Here is a 20,134-nt window from a genome sequence, read left to right as displayed (position 1 = left end):
TGTAAAAGAATATAACTCACGTACAGCCAGCTGGAAGAGGTGCACACCTTGACCTCAAGGTATGGGGGAAAAGGGCATGAAACTTCCATGCTTTCTGAATGCACCACTCTCCTTCCCTGCGTCTCCATTGTTCACCAACCCAGAAACTCTCTGAACCTGTCCTTCTGGGTTTTCATGGGGCTTTTTAGATAGGCACTGTTGATTACATCACTGGCCGTTGGTGATTGATTCAGCCTTTAACTCCTTTCCCCTCCCGGGAGGTTAAGGGGGTTGGACTGAAAGTTCCAACCTTTTAATGATAGGGTTGGTTCCTCTGGTGATGCGCCCCCAACCTTAGGTGAGTTCCTCAAGTCGTTACTCCGTTAACATAACAAAGACATCTTTGTCAACTCTCATCGCTTACGAAATTCCAAATGTTTTAGGAGCTCTGTGCCAAAGACCTTGAAGAAGAAATATATGTTTCATGTTATAAATGCAATATCACAACCTCCCTTTAAATTACGTCGTAGGAGAGATGATGATTGTTGACTGCTTTTTTAATTCATTCAACAAACATTTCTTGGGCACTTGCCATGTGTCAGGAAGTACGATGTGCTCCAGTGCAGAGGCTCGGAGACAACTATGTGGGGAAAAACTCGGCCTGTCGCTTCTTTCAATTTGCAATCCACTGCGGACTGGTAGGTGGTCCTACTTCATGGGATCACGTCACAGCTGTGCCCTCTGAGACTCGTCAAGCCCCACCTGAGGCTCTGGTCCACCCATGTGCTCGGAAGTTGTGGTGAATTGCTGCAACAATTTCCAAATGCTTATTCTCACTGCCTATGCTTGTCTCAGACTGATAGCAACAGTTTGTGGACAGCACCAGCCTCCGGTCTGTACGTTGAGAAGCAGCGCAGTAAGGACACTGGCTCATTCCTTTGATCACAAACACTGGTGTGGCGGGCACTGTTCCAGATGCAGGTGACACAGCAGGGAACAGAGTCAAGGCCCCTCGGCCCAGGGAAGAGTGATGGGAAGAGCCAGGAAAGACCCTGGATTCCTGGCTTGGGCCGCTCGGTGTCATTGACTGAGACAGGGACAATCGAGGAAGGGAGCAAGTTCAGGAGTAAGAGGAGGTCAGTTTTAAGCATGTTGAATTGAAGGTAGGACAGAGCCAAGTCGTTCCTGGTGAGCTACCCGCAGAAGTGACCTGAGACAACTGCTCTGTGGAAACTGGTAGAACACGGTGCAAGCAGAAATCAGACCTTCACAACTGGGCCCAGGCAGCTAATAAGAAAAGCTGTGGCTTCCTGAGCATGTGGAATGTGCCAGGAAGTTGTGGGCGCTTCCCTACAGGAGGCCATTTATTCCTCAGAATGACTCTTCCAGGTAGGTAGTGGTCGTTACCTCAGCTTTACAAATGAAGAAACGGAGGGTCACAGAGGTCAGGAACTCGTCCAAAGAAACAGAGCTGATGGGAACCTTTACGCTACACACCTACTGCCTCCCACCTGCTGATGGCAGCCTCTGAAGGGGGTGCTGAGGGGAACTGGGATGTTTGGGGGAAAGTTGATAACTTCGATCTTGGGGAGAGATAGCAGGGTCTTGCCTGCTGCCTCCAGTCCAACATTGAATAAATATCTGTGGAATGGATGTCCCTTGTTCCTCCGTCAAAGACTGAGCCCAGGCTGGAGGGGCCATGGGGCAACCCAATGTGGCATTGACAACACTGTCCCAAAACTCAGGAGGGGACATATCCTGCTCCCATGTCCTCCTGGGCGAGGGCCCGTGTTACGTGCACACACGGGGCTCCTATGGCAGATCCGTAGAGTTCCAGGTGCTCCGCGATCGGGTCAGGGGAGTGTGGTGGGGAGAGCTGGGCCTGGGAGCCAACAGGCTGTGGAACCTGAGTGACCCCCTCTGAGGCCTACGGGCCTCGACAAGCTCACTCAGGGTCTGGCGGCCGTAGGACAGGCAGTGGCAGGTGTGGGCAGCGCTCCCGTGGACGTGGCTGACCGCCCAGCCTCTGAGCACCACAACTATTTTGGGCCCTGTTTTCCCTCCACTCACTCCCACTTCAACTGTCTTGCCCCTGGGGTTGCAGCAACTTAAAACTTAAAATGCTGACTTGACTTCACTCTCCTCCCTATGCTTTTCCCATACTGGTGAGCCTGACTCCCCGGAAGCCGGCCCTGCCCAGGAACGAAAGCACCCAGCCCATTCCAAGGAGGCCCTCCATGGCTGCCCCCCACTCCACCTCAGCGGGGAGGTGCCCCGACTGCCCTGTGCATCTCCCCATGGAGCCAGGTGCCCCACGATTCCACCTTCAGTTAGGCACCTTCAGTTAGGCACAATCCCTGTAAATAGGCCCATTAGTAGAACGGTATGTTTTGCATTTTAACCATACGTTATCTGGAAGAAAAAGCAAGTTTTGGGATTACAACTGGTGGGAGGGACTAGGGGTGAGGTTAAGGAAAGTAGTCTCAGTCCATATGTGCCTCAGTTTCCCCCTCCATATAGAAGGGAAAACTATGCTCTCGGGAATGTTCTCTGAATGACGAGCTGGGAGGTTTCTCGGACCGCATCCATGTCAACGGGCCATTTGGCAAGCTCTTCCTTGCTTCCCACAGCTACTACTTGGAAGTAAAAACAAATTCTCTTCCAAATCATTAGTGGGGTGGCCCGTTTCCTGATCTGGCTCCATCCAGAATAAAGAATTCATATTATGAATTCATAATCCGAGTTATGCCTCCGGAGTGTGCTGATGGAGAGGCCCTGGCCGGGGGACGGCTTTCCTGGGGGTGTTGGTGACTAATGGTAAGGGAGGGCGCTGGTTGGGGCACAGACCCCCTCGTTGGTCAGCTCCAGAGGGCAGTCAACCCCTCCCGGAGTTGTGGAGTGCTGTAGCTCCGTCCTGCCTGCAGGCTGGGCGACACCCTCCCGGGAGACTGGGCTTGTCCGCGGAGGTTGGTGGGGGTGGGGTGGGGTGCAGGGCTCTTGGAAGCCGCCAACCAGGGTTCAGATGGCTGCAAGGAGATCAGTTTCAGCCTGGAGTCCTGGCAAGGGGATGCTGCCTTCTCAGTTAGAAATAGCTCTCCTGGGCCCAGAGGTGGGGGCAGGGTGACTGGGTCCAGGACGGGGTAACTGAGAGAATCAGAGAATCGGGCTGCAGGGCCAGAACGTGGAAGGGTCAGCAAGGCCTCCTGCAGGGCAGAGGCTGCGCTGAAACCCCCACCCCCCCCACCTGGTACCTGCGGGCCCTCCTCCAGACACAGTGTGCCCGAGTCCCCTCCCCCTGAATCATCCTGTTTGTGGGCTCCAGAGGGCTCCCCGGAGGCAGCTGGTGTGGGCGGGCTGGTAGGACGAGCAGGGGGAGGTTACAGAAAGATGGGTTAAAGGTGAGACCCCCGACCAGCCAGAGAGGGCCATCTGGGGTCCTGAGAAATGCACCCCCTCTCTGCAGTCATGCCCCACTGTCGGTCCTCAGGACGGCGCGAGAAGAAAGATGCCCAGACCAGAAACCACCTGGGGACCTTCACTTTGGGGGCTGCCCAGACCATTCATTTATTCATCCAATTCTAGGCCACGGAAGTAGAGTGATAAAAGAAATGAACAAAAATCCACATACTTCATGGAGTTTACATTCAAGTGGGTGAGACAGAAAACGAACAAGATAAAAATATATATGGTATTTTTAGCTAGGGATAAGTGCTAAGGAGATAAACTAAAGCAGAGAAGAGGAACAGAAAAAGTCAGAGGTCACTCCAGTTGTACTTGTGGGGCCGGGGAAGGCCTGGGTGAGGGATGACTTTTGAGTAAAGACCTGTAGGAAAGGAGGGAGCTGGCAATGTGGGGATGTGTGGTGGTGAGGTGGGGGTGGGGGTGGGGGGTGGGAATTCCCGGCGGAGGGAACAGCCAGTGCAAATGTCCTGGGGCAGGCACGTCTGAGGAACAGTGTGCCTGGGGGAGAAGAGAAAGGGAGGATCAAGGGCACACCCGGAATACACAGAGGAGTGGTGTGACTGTTTGCCTCCACAGGAGAAACTGGAGTATTTCTTCCTCATCGTCTTCTCAATCGAAGCCGCCATGAAGATCATTGCCTATGGCTTCCTGTTCCACCAGGATGCCTACCTGCGCAGCGGCTGGAATGTGCTAGACTTCATCATCGTCTTCCTGGGGTGAGGCCCACATGTGGGGAGTGGGGTTTGAGGTCAGAGGGGCTCTCTGAGGACGCTGTGCCCACCGCCGCCACCAGCATCCCAGAGGCAGGCGGAGCCCCCAGCACCATGCACGCCCTGCCATGGAGCAGCCTCTGTTAGGGGCTGGCCCCTGCCTGTCGAGAGTGACACACTGCCCTGGCAGGTCCCGCCCCTCCCCCAGCGAGGCACCACGGGCTCCTTTCTTCTTTTCACCTCACACAAAATGGGAAATGATGGGTGTGGTTTCAATGGCCAGCAGTTTCGGGTTGTTTATAAATGTCTCCGCCTTTATTCCCTGGACCTACATGGGGTATATGGGGAACCTGTTATTTGGGCTCACAGAAATGGATATTTAGAAACCTGTATTTGTCTGTCCGGGGGGGCCATAACCAAATCCCACAGACTGGAGGGCTTAAACAACAGAAACTCATTTCCTCGCAGCTCTGGAGGCTGGAAAGCCAAGGTCAAGGTGTTCCCAGGTTTGGTTTTTCCTGCAGCCTCTCTCCTGGGATTGTGGGTGGCCACCTCCTCCCTGCGACCACGTGGTCCTTCCTCTGTGGACACCCGGGTGCCTCTTCGTGTGTCCGAATTTCCTCCTCTTCTAACGACAACAGCCAGATTGGATTAGGGTCGACCCTAACAGCCTCACTTAACTCTTTAAATTTTTTTTTTTCAACGTTTATTTATTTTTGGGACAGAGAGAGACAGAGCATGAACGGGGGAGGGGCAGAGAGAGAGGGAGACACAGAATCGGAAACAGGCTCCAGGCTCTGAGCCATCAGCCCAGATCCTGACGCGGGGCTCGAACTCACGGACCGCGAGATCGTGACCCAGCTGAAGTCGGACGCTTAACCGACTGTGCCACCCAGGCGCCCCTTAACTTAACTCTTTAAAAAGAACTTGTCAGGGGCGCCTGGGTGGCTCAGTCGGTTAGGCACCCAACTTCACCTCAGGTCGTGATCTTGTGGCTTGTGGGTTCGAGCCCCACGTCGGGCTCTGTGCTAACAGCTCAGAGCCTGGAGCCTGTTTGGGATTCTGTGTCTCCTCCTCTCTCTGCCCCTCCCCTGCTCATGCTCTGTCTCTCTCTGCCTCTCAATAATAAATAAACATTAAAAAAAATTTTTTTTTAAGAGGCCTTGTCAGGGCACCTGAGTGGCTCAGCCAGTTAAGCATCTGACTTCGGCTCAGGTCATGATCTCATGGGTTCGTGGGTTCAAGCCCTGAGTCGGGCTTTGTGCTGACAGCCCAGAGCCTGGAGCCTACTTCAGATTCTGTGTCTCCCTTTTTCTCTGCCCCTTCCCTGCTTGTGCTCTGTCTCTCAAAAATAAATAAATGTTAAAAAATTTTAAAAATAAAGTAAAAAGGCCCTGTCTCCAAATACAGCCACTGTCTGGGGTACCGAGGGTTGGGGCTTCAACATCTGAATTTGAGGGGTACACAATTCAGTCCATAATATAACTTTTAATAACCACCCCCTAATTACAATAGCAGCATTTATCAAGCACTTACTATGTGTTTTACATGTAACATCTCATTTAGCTTTTTCAACAATCTCATTTTTTCCACTTAAGGAGGCTAAGGCTCAGAGAGGTCAAGCAACTTGCCTGAGGTCGCAGAGCTAGCCAGTGGCTGTGCCAGGATTCGCACCAAAGCGATCTTGGCTCCGGAACCTGGTATTTAACCACTAGGCTGCCCCTCGACTCAATAAACATGATGTTGATGATTTACTAATTATCCCATGCGGCTTTAGGCACACTGGGGAAGGCAGAATTCTGTGAATCGGCCTCTACTCTTGATGAACCAGCCTGGGGGGGAGGCCAAGACAAATGATGACAGAATAATAGAGTGTGGGACAACAATAGCACACAGCGCGCCATTGTTGGACTCAGCGACTTGTCCCAGGGGTTCCTTGTCAAAGGCAGGATTCATAAAGAAGGGCTTGAGATGGTCTTCAGAGGATAATGGGAATTCGAGTGAGTTGAGAGGAGGGGCAAATGAGCAGGAAAGGAAATAAGAGGGCATTGTCAGAAAGTGCTGCACAGGGAGACACAGCTCTGGGCTTTCTCCACTGGGTCCCCACTGAGTGCAGCGCCACTGGTGACCTTCAGCCCCCCCCACGGGGTACACTCAGCTCCCAGGCCATGGCCTGTGAGTGCCTGTGGCATGTGTCCCTCAACACCCCCCTTCGGTGCCCAGAATGGACATCTCAGATGGATCCAATCCTCTTTGTGCAGAGTCTGAACTTGGCCTCAGAATCTTCTAATAAAATTTTCCAGACCGGCATGACCAAACCCGAGTTAGTGATTGATGAGACTTGCTTCCTGTCCCCTAGGCCTGTCCACGGGCCCCTTGAGCACAGATGAGACACAGGGTCCCGGACCACTGGACCAGTTGCTTGTCTGACCACTGGGCCCTCTTCTCTGCCTCTTCTCCCCTCTAGGGTTTTCACCGTGATTCTGGAACAGGTTAACGTCATCCAAAGCAACACCGCCCCGATGAGCAGCAAAGGGGCTGGCCTGGACGTCAAGGCCCTGAGAGCCTTCCGTGTGCTCAGACCCCTCCGGCTTGTGTCGGGGGTGCCGAGTGGGTGCCGGTGCTCCTGCAGATGCCCTTCCTCCTCCCCCAACCCGTTCCCCGGCCCAGTTCTGGGTCCCCTTCCAACCCAGAGGCTTCCCAGGACATAGAGAGTGGGAGGGCCAGGAGACCAAGAGGGGAAGTGACTCCTCCTTTCTCCTCCCTGCTCACCCTCTGCAGGCCTGCAGGTGGTCCTCAACTCCATCTTCAAGGCCATGCTTCCCCTGTTCCACATCGCCCTGCTCGTCCTCTTTATGGTCATCATCTATGCCATCATCGGGCTGGAGCTCTTCAAGGGCAAAATGCACAAGACCTGCTACTTCATTGGGACAGGTGAGCTCCCAGGGCGCTGGGGCGGGGTCGGGGTGGTGGTGGCGGTGATGGCCGTGGTCCTAAGACAATTCAAAAGGGACAGCCACCTCAGCCGTGGAGAAGGTCATTGCTTCCCATACCTGTTGACCCAAGGAATGGTTCTCTCTTGGACAAAGTCTCCCTTGAAGGAAGCACAGGTCTGCCAGGGTCAGTGATGGAGGCCATGGACAGGGGCCCAGGCCACAGCTTTCTCTGAATGGAGCACTCCCACCCCAAATAAATAAATTGGTATCTTTGGGCTTTCTGAGCCTGCTGTGGCTTGAGCTCAGGTCAGGACAAGCCCAAATTTCCACTTGTACTTTTCTTTACAGCCGTCATTTTAGCTTTAGTCTGAGCAGGCCCTCAGAGCCGGGACCCACAGAGCAGTGTTTGAAAGAGGATCTCAAGAAAGCACCCAGGAGCCAAAGGGTTATTTGTAGGGTTCTCAGAGATAATACGTCTTGAGGCCCAGCTGAGCCTGACCCCAGCCTTCTAAGCCAGTAGTTCTCAAACTGTTTGCTTCAGGACTCTTGGCACTCTTGAAAATTATTAAGGACCCCAAAGAGCTTTTGTTGGTATGGATTTTATTCATTGACGTTTATGGCATTAGGTACGAAAACTGAGAAAACAATGTCACAATATTAATTTATTAATTCATTTTAAAAGGACACTAATAAGGCCATTATGAACATAAATAATTTATTTTATTAAAAAATTACTGTATTTTCCCAAACCCAAAACATTTAACGCAAGAATGGTATTGTCTTACTTTTTGTCTAAATCTCTTTAATGCCTGGCTTAATAGAATCTGCTGGATACCCACAGCTACTTCTGTGCTCAGTCTGTTGTGAAATCACATGTCATGTAGTCTCTAGAAAACTCCACCCTGCGTTTGTTGAAGGATCGGGAGATGAAATAATGTCTTGGCATTATTATAAAAATAATTGTGACCGAGTGGGGGCCCTGAAAGGGTGTGGGTCCCACCCTGCACTCTGAGACTCATTGCTGCCGAGATGGCAGGTGTCGATCTGTCTCGGTTGGAGGGTTGATTCTACCAGGGTCGACAGGAATTGGTGATGGCATGAGGAAGAGGTGACTTCTGTTAGGAGAACCCCTCCCACCGAAAGCCCAGAACCTAACTCACCAGAGTAACCCAGGATGGCCAAGACTACAATACCTGCAGTGTCTTGGGAGACGCCTTACTTCCCCAGGCCCACTGACAAGGGGACGGGCAACGCAAGGTCCAAGCCCAACCCAAAACAGTGAGCTCTCATAGAGCTTTCAGTGGTTTCATTCCTAGTCCCCTCCTAGTTAAGCCTCGTCCTGTTCCTGTAACAGTCTATGTCCTATGATACACGTTATCCAGACAGAGAGGAGGAGACTTTGTATCACAACCTTCAGACCAAATTTGGTGGTCTCATCCAGTGTTCTCGTGCGTTCTTGACCAGTGCTGGACAGCCGTGCTCAAAAACCTTTCTGGGATGGGCCCTCCTTGCCTTGAGGGGTCAGGGACCCACTCAGAGCCCAGAACTATTGATGTTCTCCTCTCCCTTCTCCAGAAGATGGAGGCAACGTGGTAAATACGGGTAAGGTAGGGCATTCCAACTCTGATGAGCTAATTTTAATCTCTGAACACAATAGAGGACTAAAACATCCCCCGATAAGAAGGGATCCGGGATGGAATCCAAACTGAAGGATTTTAGAGATAATAAGAGCACCATCCAGGGACACAGCGGGGACTGCTGGGAATGCCTGTAGACCCGCACCCCTGAAGCGTCGTGTCTTGTGCAGCTCATCTCAGTACCATTGGGGTATCTCCACGTCATCTCCCAGAAGGAACTCTTGAGTCAGAACACGTGTGACCTCGCCCCTCACCTCCGCCCCAGTGGGATAGCTGCCTCCTGTTTTAAAGCTCTGTGGATATACCTGACATTCACATTACACCTGCTACGTAGGTTACGTCCTCATAGGGAAGTCATCCTCGAAGCGGGCCCTCTGATGACGCCCTGGGGCCTAAGATATGACCGCTGCTGCCTGTAGACATCCACGGCTGGGCCCCCCGCCCCAAGCAGCCCTCCTCCTCCATCGCCATATGCTCCAGGGGGCGCAGTCCTTTGTGTTTTCAGCTGAGTGTGTTTTAGACCTATTGCTCAACGATTGCAAACTACCTTCTCTCATTCCTGTCCACCTGCTCCTCTCATCTGATGCTCATGCTGCCTTCCGCCCCCAGATATCGTGGCCACGGTAGAGAACGAGAAGCCCTCACCCTGCGCCAGGACGGGCTCGGGACGCCCGTGCACCATCAACGGCAGCGAGTGTCGGGGCGGCTGGCCGGGGCCCAACCACGGCATCACGCACTTTGACAACTTTGGCTTCTCCATGCTCACCGTGTACCAGTGCATCACCATGGAGGGGTGGACCGATGTCCTCTACTGGGTGGGTCTGGCCCTGTGCCTGCAGAACCTTCTGCCTTCATCCGCAGGCTCGTCGGGGAGGGGGAGGGGCTCGACAGTCACCGACTCCAGTGTCCGAGGCTGCTTCTCACCCCTCCCTGGGAAACCTACACGGGGTGCATGGCCCCCTTCCTGTCCCCAGGTGTGTGTCCCACCATCCTTTGGACAATCCCCAAGGCACAACCTGTCTGGGCAGAACCTAAGAGGTGGGAAAGGAATGGAAACCAGGAGCTCCATGGGTTCTGGCCTCAACTTCTAACTTTTCCCTAAGCCGGGCTGTGAGTGACTCATTCCTGTGACCTAGAATCTCAGATTTCTTGAGGGATAAAGGACCCTTTGAGTCTTTTTTTTTTGCCCCAGGGCAAGACTGCTTTCCCATATAAATATTTTTAGATATAAGTTTCCTTGTCTATAAAATAAAAACACTGCCTACATCATAGGGTAGTTCTGATGGTTACTACCAGGAAGATTAACTGAATTACAACAGTAATGTGGTCAATGCTATATAAGTTTTCTTGTTGGAGTATATTATTTATTTGGTGTTATCAGGAGCTAGGTTGCGTTTCTTAATTAATCTTCCAACAATGGAAGGCATGGTTCCCACTTTACAGATGAGGAAACCGAGGCTCAGAGAGGTCCAGTAACTTGCCCACAGTTATGGCGCTGGTGAGCAAACTCTAATCCCTTGGGCTCTGATCCCAGGACGCGTAACCACAACATGATACTGACTGTTGAGGAAAAGATTGTCAAACAGTCAGATGCTTTGCAAACATAAAGGATTAGTATGGGTAGTTCTCGTCAGCTCATATTTTGGGAGCGAGTTATCAAACATGTCAAAGGACTGTCACGTGTTATTTCACCTCTATTACAGGTCTGTGAGGGGCAAGCGTATATCATTATCCCCATGGACAGATGGGATAATGCTCAGAGATGTTAGGTGACTTGTCTAGGGTCACAGAGCTTGTTTATGAAGGAGCTGGCCAAGCTCACGCCGAGACTTTTTAGTGTTTCTTCTACTTTGAAAAATCTTGGCTGTAAGGAAACCAACCGGAGAGAGAGTATATGAGAGAGTTGAGCCCAGGGGTGCCTGGGTGGCTCCGATGGTTAAGCATCTGACTTCAGCTTTGGTCATGATCTCACGATTTGTGAGTTCGAGCCCTGCATCGGGCTCTGTGCTGACAGCTGGGAGCCTGAAGCCTGATTCAGATTCTGTCTCCTTTTCTCTCTGCTCCTCCCCTGCTCACACTGTCTCTCTCTCTCTCTCACAAAAATAAATAAACACTCAAAAACAATTAAAAAAAAAAAAGTAAATGAAAGAGTTGAGCCAGGGAGGTGAATGGCTGGGGGAAGAAATGTGTCGGTCTTGTCTGGCCAAGTGGATAGCCAGCGAGGCTACTTTTGAGATGTCCTTCTAATTCCAGGTCCTAGATCTTTGGGCGAGGACAGTCCTCTCACTGGGCCCAGATGGCCTCTCTCCTTGTCCCCAGGGTCAGGTGGAGCATTGAGTCCAGAAGGGGACCTACGCCCTCTCAGGTCAGTGTATGGGACTCATACTTTTGTCTGGACCAGGTCAATGATGCCATCGGGAACGAGTGGCCCTGGATCTATTTTGTCACCCTCATTCTGCTGGGGTCCTTCTTCATTCTCAACCTGGTGCTGGGTGTCCTGAGCGGGTAAGGACGTTCACAAACAGCTGCGGGGAGAGGGAAGAAAAGGAGAGGAGAAGGATGGAGGGTGGAAGGGAGAAGGGGCAGAGAGGTTGGGGGTGGGATGGGGAGAGCGGGAAAAGAGCAAGAGGGAGAAAGAGAGTAGGCAGTAAGGGAGGAAGAGGTGTGGGAGGAGGAGGAGGAAGGGGAGAAGCAGGGCAGGGAGATGTGGATTAGAACCTCCGCTTACCCCTGGTTCCCCTTTTGCCAAGAGCACACTCCCGGGTTAGCAAGGGAGGTGTAGAAGATGCAGGTAGGAGCCCCTCGATTTTTAATTTTTCTCCCTTCTCCCCAAGCCTTCTCGCATCCTTTCTTCTTCTGTCCCTCTACACCCGCACTCCCTCTGGGTGAAGCCCCCGAGATCCCAGCCTCCTGCCCCTGGATGTGCAGGAGCTGATGCTTCATGTTAGGAGTCTGTGGGGCCTTCAGTGAGGCACACAGACGGGGGCTAGACTGTCCAAGTTTAAATCTTTACACTACTGCTTGGTGGCTGTGTGACCTTTGCCTCGTCACCTAACCTCTCTGTGCCTCATCTGTCAAATGGGAATAATCCCATAGGGGTGCTGGGAGCATTAAATGAGTTAATACGTAGAAAGTCCTTAGAACAGAGTCCAGCACATAACGAGCACTAACTACTAATGGTCATTATTAATGAGAGCTGTTCTCTCTGCGACGGCTCCAAGGCAGCCACAGTGGAGCGTCTAGAAGTGACCATCAGCCCCCTTCCCCATGGCCATCACCCCACCCCAGAAGCTTCCCTCCAAGCACTCTGTAGAAAGAACTCAAGGGGTCTGTGAACTTGAATGAGAAAAACTTGTCTTTCTTTTCTGCTAGCTCTGATTGAAATCTAGCGTCTCCTTTCACTAGGCATGGAGACAGTGCGCCACAGTGGTATTTAGCGCTCCCTGTGACTTGTCCCAATAGAACCCACACAACACGCATTACTACTTTGAAACTATGAGAGTTGTTAGATCTGCAACTCGGCTTTGCTAGGGAACGAGCTAACAAAGAAGCATATACGTACTTATCACAATTTCTTTATATGTCCATAACTATATTGCGATACAATCGACTCCTTTGTAATGAGATGGTTTTATTTTGTGCATTTTGCAACGTTATCCTGAGGAGGTAGCCTCAGTTTTCCTGGGACGACCAAAGGATCCACAGCAGGAAAGGGTCAGAGCCCCCCTGCCGGGGCCCTGTCCCTGGGGATGGTGCTGAGGGCTGAGGCGCTGATGTGACAAGCCAATGACTGTGCCTGCGTCTCCCTCTCTCCTCCCTCTCTCTCCAACCTGCTTAGTGGGTTGCCTCTGCTGGTCTGAAGATCCCTCGCTGACCCTCCGGTCCTTTCCTTCCAGTGTGGCCACCTGGTTTCTTCTAGACTCAGGGGAATTTCCTCCAGACCTTAGGTCTGTAAGCAGAACTAAATTCCTCAGGTAGCTTCAAGGGTCAGGGAAGCCTGGAAAATTTGAGGATCCGTGGCTGATTCTGTTAGGGAAATGGTCATGTCATTAACCCCTAGTGTCCAAGGCGACCCCAAGACGAGGGAGGATAAAATACCAGACGAGATGAGAAGAAGGCAATGAGAAAGGCAAGCTGGGCGCTCCAAGGTGCTCCTGAGGGTGTGGATGGCGAGGGGGCACGAGAGGAGCTGCCCCTCTGTCACCTGGAAGGGGCACCTGGACCCCAGGCGACACCCTGGGCCCGAAGGCAGGGGCGCATCCAGCCACAGAACGTGCTCTCTCTGTCCTTGGGAAGCCCAATCCTTCTCCACACCCTCTCTTTTTTCTCCGCCCTTCCCCATCTCTCTGTTCCTTCAGGGAATTCACTAAGGAGCGGGAGAAGGCCAAGTCCAGGGGAACCTTCCAAAAGCTCCGGGAGAAGCAGCAGCTGGAAGAGGACCTCCGGGGCTACATGAGCTGGATCACGCAGGGCGAGGTCATGGACGTTGAGGACTTGAGAGAAGGTTCGGGCCCAAAGGCATAGTCAGCATGCCCTCCCCACCCCTGAGCGGCCCCTCGCGGTCGGCTCCCAGAGACGGCGCTGCGTCACGTCGCCCTTCCGGCAGGTAGACTGTTGCCATTTTGCAGGTGAGAAAAGTCAGGCCCTTAGAGGGTGAGTGACCCATCTTAAGCCTTACGGCTCGAAATGATGGCATCCGGGTGTGCCCGGGGCTCCTCCTGAAGTACAGAGTGCCATGCTGCCTGCCCACAGCCGCCCCTCCCCTGCAAGTGTTGGCTCTCGGGAAAACACAGAGCCATCCAGGCCCACTAGGGCCTGTGGTCACAGGTGCCTCCAGCCAATGGCCCCTTTTCCAGGTGTGCCCGACCTAGGTGTGTCCAGCCCGGAGGGGCCCCAAAGACTGGCCCACCTTTTCTCTCTCGTTCCCAGGGAAGCTGTCTCTGGATGAAGGAGGCTCCGACACAGAGAGCCTGTATGAAATCGAGGGCTTGAACAAAATCATCCAGTTTGTGTAAGTATCTGCCCTTCGCCCCAGGGTCTTCCCAGACTCAGAACTCCCCGAGACATGGAGTTAGAACCCACGTGCTGTTCCCCATGTACTGTTAGAACCCACTTACTAGCTTTAGAGTCACATGCCCCATCCCTCAGCGCCATCAGAGGGCACTCAGCAGATCACCTGCTTATACAGCACACAGGGAAGGGGCTGGGAGCCTGCCAGGAGGCAAGGAGAGGATTTGGCTGCTGCCCTCTGATGAGAGTGGAGTCGGTGGGCTAATTAGTCCCGGAAACCTCTGCTCGGGAAGAGGGAAGGTGTGCGTTGCAAAGAGGTGGCATGGAGAGCTGTGCAGGCAGGAGGCTGGCCAGCCAGGGGTCTGGAGACACTCCAGGCTCAAGTGCCTTTGTCTCAAGAGGAAGATGCATTTGTTTGGTCGGCTGCTTCCTTTTACAAATCCATACATAACCGTGATTTTGAAAGCCCAGTGGTAGAGAAATACATCAAAGAAAAGATGAAGGTCCCACTGCCCTGCAAAGAGGTAACCATGGTAACAGATGGCTATCCCTCCAAGACCTTTGCTATGCTTTTCTCTCTCTTACACACACACACACACACACACACACACACACACACACACGCCAGGTTTTTTGTTTTGCTTGCCTTTTTACATGACAGGGGTCTTTGCGTTAACTACTGTCCCAACAGAACCCAGAACCGTGCCCAACATAGACTACGTACTGCCAAATATTTGATAAATAAATGAACATGATACACATAGCATCTATGAACACTTTTAACTTAAAATCGTCTATTTAGGGCAGCTTCATACATACACACCCATCTTGGTGTTTTTAAGACTTTAATTTTTTTAAGGTTCACGGCAAATTGAGCAGAAGGCACAGAGTTGTCTCATATCCCCCCGCCACCGCACGGGCCCAGCTCACTCATCACCAGCCCCCACCAGAATGGGACAGTTGGTACACCTGATGCACCTGGTTTACGCTAGGGCTCACTCTTGGTGCCATGCCTTCATCCCGTGGGCTTGGGCAAATTTGAAATGACAGGGACCCATCCATCATTATAAAATCATACACGGTGTCTTCACTGCCCTAAAAGTCTTCTGTACTCTGACTACTCATCCTTCCCCCACCGCCCCCGCCCCCCCCCCCAGCCACTAACCACTGATCTTTTTACTGTCTCCATAGCTCTGCCTTTTCCAGAACGTCACATAGTTAGAATCGTACAGTACGTAGGACTTTCAGACTGGCTTCTTTCACTTAGCGATGGGCAATTAAGTTTCCTCTGTGTCTTTGTGGCTTGATGGTCCACACACCTTCATTTGGTATATCTTTGGATGTGAAGTATTTCACCGTATGAATATACCCTAAGATATTTAACCTTTGCAATTTTTGACAACACAAACGCGCCACAGGAACAGTTGTCCCTAAGTATGAACATTTCTGCTGGGCCAATTCCTAGAAACGGAACTGCTGGGTGGAAGAGTATGTAGATTTGAAAACCTTGGTCGGCGCTGCCAAATGGTTCTCCGAAGCGGTTGCCGTGGCTGTGACAGTGCCCTTTCCACACCCTCACCAACACCAGAGATGATTCATCTGTTACGGAATTTGCTTTTATGATGAGCAAAGTGAGGCCTCCCAGTGTGCTCTAGCTGAAATTAACGTATGTGGAGCCCCTATAGGATACTGGGCACAGTGCCAACTAAGCATTGTACTCGCATAATCTCTAATCCCCTCTGAGGCTGGCATCGTTATTATTCTCCTTTGAAAAGAGGAAGAGCTTCGCTAGTAAGAGGCAAGATTTTAAATCAGTCTGCCTCTGCAGTTCTTGCCCTGAGCGTCTCCCGTGTGGCCAGAGAGTGGGCGATCAGGCTAAGTACGGCTGCGGTCTGGCCCAAAGCAACCGCAGGAAGGAGGGAGCTTGGAGTCAAGCAGCTCTTTGACTCCGTCCTCCTCTTTCTCCTCTCCCAGCCGCCACTGGAGGCAGTGGAACCGCATCTTTCGCTGGAAGTGCCACGATGTGATCAAGTCCAGAGTCTTCTATTGGCTGGTGATCCTGGTCGTTGGCCTCAACACCCTGTCTATCGCCTCAGAGCACCACAACCAGCCTCTCTGGTTGACCCATTTGCAAGGTGAGACAGAACAGAGTGAAGCCAGGAAGGGGACAGATGTGGCCGATGGCCAAAGCCAGCCGGTAGCACCTCAGGTTTTGCAGAAGACGTCAAGCAGATATTGACATTGTTTTCTGGAAATTATAGGCTGGTAGTATTTTTCCTCCTGGCATTACCGGGGGCAGTAACAGCAGCTCACTGGAAAGCCTCCAACCGCGCACCCAGGTGTCTGGTTAAATTATTACAATTTCGGACACCGAACATGAGGATTACCGGCAATCTGAAACTGCAAACATCCGGGTTCGAATTCTACTCCCCAAACAGCAATCTTTCACCAACTATTTATTGCATGCATACTACATAGGTAAGGCACAGAGAAAGAACCCAGGATGCAGAGAGAATCAATATGCTGTTCTTGCCTCCCAGGAAACTTACTTGGCCAGAGGAGAGGACAGATGCTAATGAATAATGCCAAGTCCATATAGGGAGGGCAACAGTAGAAGCAACTGTAAGATAGTAAGAGAAGGATTACAGGGGAGGAGATGCTGGGGCATCTCCCACACGATGTAGGGATCCTAAGCTAAGAGTGCAAGAATTAAAATCTGGGCGTCACTGGCAGGGATGGCAATAGAAGCTATGGCCTTAGAGGACATCACCAGGTCACCAGAGGATGGTATATACTAAATGTAGAGCTCAAGGTCAGCATTCAGTGATTAGGTAAAGAATTGCATCTGCAGAGGAGGCTTGGGAGAAGCAGGCGAAGTAGAAGAAATCCAGAAGCATATGGTGTCACAGACGCTAAGGAAAGAGAATATTTGAAAAAAAGCCAGGCGGGTCAGCCGTGCCCCGGGCTTCCAGGAGCTCAGGAAAATTGCAGGTTAAACCACCCATTGGATTTGGTGACCTGAAAGTCGTGCCCCTGAGAGAGTTTGTTGGTGGAGCGACCAGGTGGACCCAGTGAGGTATGAGTTAAAGGGTAAACGGGGTAGGGCAAGGTGTGAAGAGGTGAAGAGATCCAAGAAGATAACCTTCTGCTGTGTGTGGCCGTGATAGGGAGGAGAGAGCCAGAGCAGGAGCTGCTTGGGGGTGGGGTGGGTGGAAATGGGAGAGACTTCTGCGTTTTTTAAAACGGCGATGGGAGAATCCACTTGAAAGGAGAAGTGAAGCACACGGGAGAGAAAAGAGATGGTTGACGGTGGGTTTCGCCAGGTGGGGGTCAGGGGGCAAAGCCTAGGTGGACGGGCCGGCTCTGGCAAGGTGGGGGGACCCCTCCTCCCCCAGGAGAAGGGATGTGTACGGTAAGCAGAGTGGGGCAGAGCCCCATTAACTTGAGTGAAATCAAAAGCAACAGGATTCGGTTTTGTGAAAACACGGACCGGTGGCGCTTCTCGGGCGTCTGCCTCGGCGTTCCTCCGATGGGCAAACATTCCCCGGGTTCTCCTGGGCTGGGGGGAGGTTGGGGAGCAGAACAGGGCCGGTGCTTTGGAAGCGCGTGAGGTTGGGGGGGGGGGGGTCCCGGGGGGGGGCGTGGCCAAGGCAAAGTCCCCGCGGCAGGGGGCGGGCAAGAGGGGCGCTGAGGCCCGGCCGTCCGCCCCGCAGACGTTGCCAACCGCGTGCTGCTGGCCCTCTTCGCCGTCGAGATGCTGCTGAAGATGTGCGGGCTGGGCCTGCGCCAGTACTTCATGTCCATCTTCAACCGCTTCGACTGCTTCGTGGTGTGCAGCGGCGTCCTGGAGCTGCTGCTGGTGGAGTCAGGTGCCATGACGCCCCTGGGCATCTCCGTGCTGCGCTGCATCCGCCTCCTGCGGATCTTCAAGATCACCAAGTGAGCGCGGGGCTGGCGGGGGCGCCTCCGGGGGGACGGGGCGCGGGGTGGGGGTGGGGGGCGCCGCTCGTCTCCACCGGTGACCGTCTGCCTTCAGGTACTGGACGTCGCTGAGCAACCTGGTGGCATCCCTGCTCAACTCCATCCGCTCCATCGCCTCCCTGCTGCTGCTGCTTTTCCTCTTCATCATCATCTTCGCCCTGCTGGGCATGCAGCTCTTCGGGGGCAGGTACGACTTCGAGGACACGGAGGTGCGGCGCAGCAACTTTGACAACTTCCCGCAGGCCCTCATCAGCGTCTTCCAGGTAGGCCGTGCCGCAGGGGCTGAATCCCACTTCTTGTCCTTGGGGATCGGCGCGGGCATCACCTCCTCCAGGAAGCCTTCTGCGATCTGCTGGTTTGAGTTCAAGGTCCCTCTGCGGGCCCCTGCACCCCCTGTCTTCTCTCTACTGTGAGCCTCCCTCACCCTCCCGAGGCTAGGAGCTGTGCCCAGTTTGTCCTATTTGCCTGTGTCCCCGGTGCCAAGCGGAGCGCTGGCCCATCGTAGGATCACTGATACCAAACGAATGGAGTCCCAGGGTCTGCTTTCTCTCTCACGCACTACCCACATCACTCCCCTGTGTCGGAGCCAGCACTCACGAGGAACATCACCTCGTTGGTACCAGTGGGGAGGTCGGCGTGTGGCAATCAGTTGCTCTTAAAGATGACGTCACCCTCTCTTTCTTCCATTCACCTGAGGGCTGGTCCAGTATCATGCCTTAGAAGACACTTGACATTTCACACTGTTTCGGGAGGCTGGAATGCCAGGAGGCATGGGTGGGTGTAGTACAGGTAGGCCTGGGCAGTAGGGACAGAGCACAGGGATGTGGCGACCCCACGGCCAAACTCCTTGGCCCACTTTTGACCACTGGGAGAGAGGCCAGAAGAGCAGGGACCTTTCGTCCTGGCAGTGAATGAAGAGAGGAAAGGTTTAGGGGAACTGACAGAGTTGGAGGGGGCCTTTTGGGCAGTGTGGTCCCGACAGAAGACTCTCAAGTCCATCCGCGCCCCTCTACCCCAGTGCTCCCTGTCCCTCTAGGTCCTAACAGGTGAAGACTGGAATTCTGTGATGTACAACGGGATCATGGCCTACGGCGGGCCGTCCTACCCTGGGGTGCTCGTGTGCATTTATTTCATCATCCTTTTTGTCTGTGGCAACTGTATCCCCTTGGGAGCACAGCGCAGAAAAGAGCGGAGGGAGGGGGTTGGAATGGGGGCTTACAGTGCGGGTCAAGGGTACCCACTTGCCAGGCACCGGGCCCTCTGGCTGGAGGGGAGCTCCCAGGCTCATGAAGGGGGCAGGGGGATGGGACGTGGCATATGGCAAGTGCAGGTCGAGCGGTAGGATAATTCCTTCCACCAGGAAAGGAGAAGGACCACAGAGGTGACTGGTTACAGGTGGGAGGATTTCATCCCAGAGAGGCTGGTGAGCCTGGAACAAGGCAGGAGCAAGAACAGGTCTGGTGGAGGGGCCGTGAGTTGGTGGGCAGCCTCCTCCACAGGTTTGGAGGCAGGCAGGGAGGAACCAGGGAGCAGGCAGACCGAGAATGAGATGGGCAGTGGGGAGGGCGAGGTGGAGGGGGCAGACAGAGCCGGCAGTGCCCGGGGTTCTGGTGCCGGCACCGTGGAATTTGGTATTATGAGTAGCGGGGAGGGAGGGAACCAGTGGTCCTTGAGCTTATGTGCACTGAGCACACGACTCTCAGTTACAGCGCCTCACGGGCGCCCCACAAAGCCCCCCGAGAGAGCTGGGATCAGTCCTGGGCAGGAAATGGACGGTACTCAAGGCCCATCATGGGCACCCTCTGCAGTCAGGCTCCCCTGGGGATGCTTGTCCGTGCCCTTGGGCCCATGCCATCCCATGGGGTTACTGGCAAGAAGAACTCCAACACCCCACCAAGGAAGCAGGGTTAAGTCGTGCCAACCCGCGGGCAGGGTGAGACTCCGGCCCCCCAGGTTTCCCTTTCATCCACAACCCGAGACTCCTTAGCCGGACACCCTCAGATATCCTGCTCAATGTCTTCCTGGCCATCGCTGTGGACAACCTGGCTGAGGCAGAGAGCCTGACTTCTGCCCAGAAGGCCAAAGCTGAGGAGAGAAAACGCAGGAAGATGTCCAAGTGAGTGCCGCATCCTCAGAAGGGAGGGACCTGGCATGCCTGATGGTGACCTCCTAGCTCTGGGCGGGTGGCTCCTTGGAGCCCGATGAGCAGAGGCTGTGCCACAGTGACACCTGCCCCAGTGGGCGGGCTTCTGCAACCAGCGTGCATAGGAATGGCTGAAGTCCTATGAGGTGTCCCTGGGCGCAGAATTGGAGGCAGTTGGTCTCTAGACAGGCCTCAGGAAATGTGATGGCAGAGCCAGGCAGGTGGGACCAGGGAACCCTGGTGGAGAGTTCTAGAAATTCAACCAGTCCTGCCACG

At 53.5% G+C, this 20,134-nt stretch overlaps 1 protein-coding gene across 3 annotated transcripts in view; it reads left to right on the top strand.

Annotated features, from left to right (window-relative positions):
- The window catches only part of CACNA1S (calcium voltage-gated channel subunit alpha1 S), a 65,471-nt gene that overhangs the window by 11,986 nt on the left and 33,351 nt on the right, over positions 1-20,134 (top strand). For all 3 annotated transcript variants that reach the window (XM_006942798.4, NM_001038605.2, XM_019821327.2), the window contains 12 exon segments: positions 4,018-4,157; positions 6,619-6,761; positions 6,933-7,085; positions 9,334-9,539; positions 11,126-11,229; positions 13,083-13,228; positions 13,654-13,735; positions 15,709-15,869; positions 17,448-17,673; positions 17,771-17,978; positions 18,752-18,872; positions 19,717-19,831. In XM_006942798.4, coding sequence (XP_006942860.2) covers positions 4,018-4,157; positions 6,619-6,761; positions 6,933-7,085; positions 9,334-9,539; positions 11,126-11,229; positions 13,083-13,228; positions 13,654-13,735; positions 15,709-15,869; positions 17,448-17,673; positions 17,771-17,978; positions 18,752-18,872; positions 19,717-19,831 — 1,805 coding nt within the window.

Source organism: Felis catus, chromosome F1 (assembly GCF_018350175.1).
Source record: "Felis catus isolate Fca126 chromosome F1, F.catus_Fca126_mat1.0, whole genome shotgun sequence".
Classification (NCBI taxonomy): Eukaryota; Metazoa; Chordata; class Mammalia; order Carnivora; family Felidae; genus Felis; species Felis catus.
The sequence above is the reverse complement of the archived record's forward strand: the minus strand, read 5'-3'. Positions and strand labels throughout refer to the sequence as shown.